Source organism: Acanthaster planci, linkage group LG04, assembly GCF_054643075.1.
Source record: "Acanthaster planci isolate LZ-2023a linkage group LG04, COTS_SCS, whole genome shotgun sequence".
NCBI lineage: Eukaryota > Metazoa > Echinodermata > Asteroidea > Valvatida > Acanthasteridae > Acanthaster > Acanthaster planci.
This window is the reverse complement of record NC_141780.1, coordinates 8,002,491-8,009,632: the sequence shown is the minus strand read 5'-3', so window position 1 is coordinate 8,009,632 and position 7,142 is coordinate 8,002,491. Positions and strand designations below refer to the sequence as shown.

Here is a 7,142-nt window from a genome sequence, read left to right as displayed (position 1 = left end):
ATGCTTTCACGTAATGCTTAGGTCAAATTTTATTGATCTATGGACTTTAAAGATAAATATTAAATAAATGAATGCAACAAAAGGGCAAAGACTATAGCAATGGACATACATTGAACAACTGACTTGTTTTGACATTTATTAAAATACTGGGGAGATGACACTACCCAACTGCTAGGCAAAAGAATGGAACTGGTATGAAATAACACCAAAGCTAGGCATGGGCTTGGATAAAGTATTCGGACTGTATTTTGGAAAAAGATGTTTGGAATTATAGGAATAATCTCCAAATGTATCTCCATAAATTCGTATTCAAAATCCTAGACCACTGTGAGAATACTGGTCAAGGCATTGTGGGTAGACTTGTTTCTGTCCAGATGAAATTTACGAAGGGACTACTTAAAGATTTTATGATCTGCTGATAAGTGGATGATTGTAGCATGACATTTGCCGTGGTGTTTGTTCTACACATTTAACTAGTCAGCTGAAACGCTCATTGTGAAAGCACAGAGAAATGGTTTAGTAATGTTTTGTGTAGAAGCCATCACCACTGCAAGTGACAAGACATGATGTATTTACTTTGGCTCTTCAAGTCTCCCACAAACAACCCTTCCCAACTTTCACAAGATCCAGGTTCTGCAGTATCCTCGCTCAGGCCAATTTCATGTTGCCGCTGTTAAGTGCAAAGTTTTCTGCAATCAAGACCTTCGTCCATTTCATGACGACAGCACAGTAGACAGGACACATAACATCAGAGGCAGAATTGGCTTCGAACAGTAGCAAACAACAGACATCTCTGACCGCATGAAAGCATCAACGTGTCTCTGCCGTGAGAATGCGCTTTGACTTTGGCACGACTTTTCCATGACACAAATAAAGCAAAGCTTTTTCCATAATCAGCTCACTGAAATTGGCCTGTGTGCAGAAAACAATTTTTTTTGCATCCTAATTCCACATTTTTTCTTTTATATTTTACACTGATGACAGTACGTGTAACATTTGAAAGAAGTCAGGCATATGTATACAACCACAGTTGAAGAGGCACAGTTTAAGTTTGCTGTTCCTGTGGACAAATTCTTCTTCCAAGAAACAGCAGGCTTCAGGTATTGCGCAATGTCAGACAACCACTGGATTTTTGCTGTCCCTCGCTCAAACACAATTACCCAAATTTATATAAAAAAAACAATCTGCACACCGCCATTCTCTTCTCAAGTCAACCTTAAGATACAAGACACCTATGACGGTGAAGATACACAAATCAACACTGGATAACCAAAAGTCTTGAGGAACATGTGGGTAAAATTGTGCCTCACTGCACACTGCAACCTTCCTGGGAATAATGTCATGAAATTCAATGTCACCAAGATGTATCAATTGGGTTTGTCCTACTTTTCTGTTCAGGGTGTTGTAGGGTACTGAATTCCTACATTGATATATACAGGTATAACAGCACAAGACACCTTCGTGGTTCCACATCCTAGAAATACACTCCAGTTCAGTCCATCCTTTGAATCAATCATTTGTTGAGCTACAAAAGGCTAGTATTTATACAAACAAATGGAGGATTCCTACGCATTCCGGACACATATCCCATAAAATTCTACCATGTTTTTGTTTTTAAAATTCTTAAAATATAAGCTAGCAATAACTCCGTTATGAATAGATCTTACGCAAATAACCTCATATACTCATCTAATAGACTCTAGATATAAGTATAGATGTGTTTCAACCCAGTTGCTATATATTTATTATTGCACAATATTTTGATCAAAAGTAAACGTACATGTCCAGGTATAGTCTGTACTTTATAGTATATCTACATACTTTGTTTCATATTCAAAATTTGTCCCCCAGTATCGAATAAGGCACAAAACACCGAAAAGGGGGCTAGTAAGTTCATGTTAGAAGTGTTTCCCTGATGGTTTTTACATTTTTTTGCCACTTTTGGCCTGAGCATGTCACAACCTGTTCCTGTGTATCAGTGGGGGGGGTATAACTGGATTAAGACCAGAGAGTCATTTCTGTTTTGAACAGAAAAAATTCCAGAGTCCATTTTAATGTCAAAATTGACATAAATTTTGTTCTGTCCATTTTTTCGACTGCCAAAAAAGTGACAACTTTTGTAAAACCATGAAGTGCTCTAATGTTTCATGCAAACTATAGCCTTCATTGCCGATTCACGAGTATAAAATGTTTCTGGTTGTTGAAACACTTGCAGAAATTAATAACCATAGGAAGTTACACTGCTAACATGACTGGCCCTCCTTACTGTGTTTTGTGTCATCAACTGCAAATGTATGATTGCAATACAGCCGTGTAATAACATGCATGCGAAAGCTCATAGCTACACTAAACTCTACTTAAGAAGTGAAGGAGGGGGCACGCAGCATAAGTGATATCATGTGAGTGTTGATCAAACAGGGCCTCCGAATCCAACCATGCCCTTTCAAACTAAAGGAGGCACACAGGAATGTTGCCGTGGCATTCTCATCACAAAATAAGATACATGTATATGTACTTGGAGGACCGCATTCAAATCATTTGAAAATGCTCATATTTGGGCATTTTCAAAATTACTTCTGACAAAGAAGAACTTCTCCTTCAGAAAGACATCCTAGGAATTGCTTTCAAATAGGTTAATCTTTTGTTTTAGCCAAGCACAACCTGAATAGAACTGACAATAAGCATTCCAAATACCAAGTTATTTCAACAACATGATCTACTGTTCACAAATAAAAGCCAAATAAATGCTAGCGATCAAACAGATGCAACACTTACTCTGTAGAAGAAATGTAACTGAAATATCAAAGTAAAAAAATTACTTCACTAGTTCTTATATTAAAAGGCAATCGACCTCTACAGCCATATCTACTCTTCAATTCTACAAGTTATTTAATCTTGAGAAAATTAATCTCAGTGAATATATATTTATTCATGAATGATTGCCACAGTAAATTGATGTAAATTTGTTTTACGTAATCATGACCAAATTATTAGAATGAATAAATTTGGTAGTTGCAGTTAGATAAAGTTCGCAACAAATGTCAAATATGGACAGGCGAACTCCAGATTTTCAAAGTTCCAATGTTTGTGTTTTACATTGATGAATGCCTTTAACCAAAATTATGAATCAAAGGTCAAAATGTTTAGAAGTGTTACCAGCTGATATGACAACATATAATATATACAATGCATACACATAATTACACCGGTACTCAGTAATGTGAAGAGCAATAAGTTACTAGTAAACTTAGCAGGGGAAAATCCAGCTTCCGGGATAATATTAATATACGAGTGAATTAGGAATCTAAGAAATACCCAACTAAACCAAATTTACTGGAAGTTATTAGACAATGGAAGTGAGTTCATCCCAGTCATTCCTGTTTAAAGAAAACATATCCTATGCATTACAAAAACTACACTTTGCACACTCCTCTTGAGACTACATGTAGTTAGCTAAGCTTCAGAAGAAGACAAAATATAAACACAGATATAGATACAACTAAACCAACATGAACTACTGCTTTCCATAACTCATGTAACTTAACCTACAGCCCACTCACTGAAGCGGTAAACAGCTTTGAAATGAACACATCTTTTACAATGATTGGTAAAACTTAATCAAATCTGGCATCTACATTAATTTAACACAATGGAATGATAACTCCAAGAAGTGATTACGGCTTGTAGTTTTTTTTCCAGGAAGTAAACAAATAATCAACTTTTGGCAAACAGAGAAACATATTTACCATCGTATATTTTTGGCAGGGCTCAATTTTGAACTTGGCATAATTTTCCATTCGGGCACAACTTCAACAAAGTCAGGCAAAGTCTTCACCTGGGCCAAGTTTCCAACCTGGGCCTCAACAGGATCGCAAAGCAAATAATGCTACAGGCTGCTTAGCCAATCCTTACACTGAGCCCAAGTTATGAGAGTGCAAATTAGAACCTACCATGTCATTATTTTGACAAAGAGTCCCCTTTCTCAGCTTCATACAAAAACTGTACCAAGTGATATTGCGTGCTTAAGGAAGATAGTCCAATTTCTTTTGATGTTTTTGATTGTGCAAAACATTCTCAAAGAGTATTAATTTATCTTTCATAATGCTGAATAATTAAATCAAATTATAAAACAGAGATTTCTAAAATGCTTGAAATAGTGTTGAGAGGAAAAAAATGAAATCCTTACAATTAATCTTCAGTGATTCCAATGACTGCACACACAATGGTCTCCTTTTTGTTGGGGCAAAGGGGAGAGGTCTTGCATTCTCCCTAGCCTTGGCAACAGCAGCAGAGGATGAGGGGGATGAGGAGGAGGCTATCTCAGGAGTAACACTTTAGCAATTAGGAGAAACCGTTGTGCATGCAGCCTGGAATCAAGACTAGCTAGGAGTTCAAGCCTGGATTCAGGGCTAACGAAGAGGTCACACCCACTTTTCACTGTTCATGCTTGTGGTTAGGCTTGTCTTTTTGAGGCTGATCTACGGGGGGGTTATCTAGCCAATTTGGGAAGGGGTTCAGCTTGGCGGTAGCCCGGTGCGACTTTTGTTAGGTGCTGCGTTTTTAACTTGTTCTGTTCGCCTGCACAAAATGTTTATCAGCGGCCAGTTTCACATCACTTACACAATGCTAAGAGATTAACCAAACACACATGCAGCTGCACAGTGGACTAATGATGGATGTTACAATTTACAGTTAACTCCTGAAGAAAAGACACTGCATGAATCATTTCTTTGAACATGCTGTCGCCTGCTGTGCAACTTTCACAGTTTGACACAAATTGGATTGGCAAGAGTTTTGTGAAATTGGCTGCTGAAGCACACTCCAAGTGACCTGTTCCTACAGAATGAGCCGAGTCGAACTGAAGAACTTTTGTGTATTTCATATTTTGCAATAAACCCCTGACGGTTGCCATTTTATTCTCCCACTTTTCAAAGCATACCACCAGGTCATTTCAGCAGTGCTAGGAAGCAGTGCAATGCTCTATCTCGTTACTTTTGAGGATCTTCAAAATCAATTCTTCTTGGGCATTTTGTGAGAACTGGTCACATAATGGACTTTGACATTCCAAATACTACTAAGGAGTTCAACGCAAGTACTGTCACTAACTTGGGCACATTGTTACTACTTCGAAAATGCTACTAGCAATGAAAATTTTTCTGCAGTACTGGAAATTTAGTACTGCATCTCATGCAGCATTCTTTATTACAGTAGTTTTATTCATTTGGTTTCTGAATGAATCTTCAGAAAAATTTACAATCATTCTGACATTTTTCAAGCCTTGTGTAAGACCAAGTTTTGTACATTCCTTGGCCACATTCAACTCTTTTGTTCAGGAATTTACCAAAAAACCTCCAGACTTGGAAATGTTGAATTTGAAACTGGAGTTATTCCACAAATTGGCTGGAATGTTTAGTTCTGTGTTGTTAACAAAGCCTCCAAGAAAGACAGTGGAATTTCATTACTATGGAAAACCATCGGAGCAGTGCCTTGCGCTTAGAAGGGCAAAAATCAACCAATGGTCAGCCATAGACATAATCTGGTCACATCACACGCCCATCACAAGTCAACTCACAAGTCACAGAGGTCTGCGGGTGAATCTCTCTAGGTAAGGAATATGATAATGCTGCGATCCTTTGAAATGTTCAAATGTTTTTGCCCAAATTACAGCAAAGTTCCATTTCACAGGTGACACGTTGCGATATTCTAAACATTGTGTTCATAAACAGAATATTCCCCATATTACAAACACTACTTTTAATCACATATCATTTTGGCTGGTAAGAAATTTACAAGGGTGCTGTATTGTGACTGATGTTCACACTGGTAATCTCATGAAGCGGTGTAACGGGGAATTCATCAAGGCTAATATTGAGAAGTTACAGGGAATCATGTTCACAATCACTGCAGTTTACTTCCCTGTTTACCTGTTGTTTACTTCATCTTCTCTTGGAAACGAGCAGAGATGGTCTACGTACCATCATCAGCTGGAATGGCCAACTGAAATGTGCATGAAGTGTGTTTGTGAATGACTGTTCCCAACGGAAGGGAGGTATACACCATTTCACTGAGAACGTTATGACAGTTACATGTTTCTGAGACGCTCCCCCTCACAGTGACCGATGCTTCAGAAGAAAGTCTTTGTGACACTTCATTTCAACAACATCTGAGAGTAGATGACTTGTAAGTGGTGACCCGTGATTGGCCTGTGATGACCAGCACAAACAAACAAATTAAGCCTTGGTACACAATCCCAAATTTCACAGACTTAGGCCAGTGAGGTCTGACTTGATTCACACGTACATACGTAGCTTATCTCTTCCTGGCAATCTCCTCCTAGCTGGGTGTGGCTTTTGTTGTGGTCGTATTTGTCTTCAAAGTGTTCTCCTTAATCCTCCTCCTCATCTTCCTCATCCTCCGTGCTGCCGTTGGTCAAGGCCAGGTTGCCGTGGGTGACTGAGGCGGTGGCCTCCTCCACCTGCAGCCGGTGTCGTACCGCCTCGTACGTCTTGCTGTTCAAGCTCTTGCTGGACACGCCGTGCAGCTCAAAATCCTTGTACATTTTCTGTGTGTGCCGAGGAAACGGGTGAGAATTGGGATGAGTGACTCTGCTAAACAGGTCTTTACGAATGCGATCATGAGGAATGTGCCTACTACATATTGAACACTGGTTATCACTGTTCCACGGTTTCCAAATGACCTTACTGATTAAGATTTGAGACTCATGACCAGACAGTCAGGGGTTTGCATCCAGCTCCTAGCAATATGTTATGTCCTTAGGCAAGCCAGCTCACAGCAACATGCCTCTCCCAATCAAGGAGTATAAAGTGTAAGTGTGACCTGGCCCAACAAAATGAGCGTAAAGTCACACTCTGCTCTTTCCTGTTTTGAGGGTTCAAAGTCAAATATTGATGTGGAGGTCAAGTTTGGCATTTTGTAATATCTTGAACGAGTAACCCCTCCATTTCATTCCAATTTTGTTAGCAGGATCAGGTATTTAAATGTCATTTTCAATGTCAATGTCAGAAACTGCCAGAATAATGCCACAGTTTCACCTCTTAACCTAAATGTTCCATGTACATACCATTGAAAAGCTCTCTTTCTGCTGATTTAAAAAATAACAAAATCTCTCAAGTTTTTGAAAA

At 38.8% G+C, this 7,142-nt stretch overlaps 1 protein-coding gene across 5 annotated transcripts in view; it reads right to left on the bottom strand.

The window, feature by feature from the left end:
• Positions 1-106: 106 nt before the first annotated feature.
• The window catches only part of LOC110988870 (calcium-dependent secretion activator 1-like), a 61,919-nt gene continuing 54,883 nt past the window's right edge, over positions 107-7,142 (bottom strand). For all 5 annotated transcript variants that reach the window (XM_022252782.2, XM_022252784.2, XM_022252783.2 and 2 more), the window contains one exon: positions 107-6,562. In XM_022252782.2, the coding sequence (XP_022108474.1) occupies positions 6,386-6,562 (177 nt within the window). In that variant the 3' untranslated portion in view covers positions 107-6,385. The remainder of the gene's footprint in view (positions 6,563-7,142) is intronic.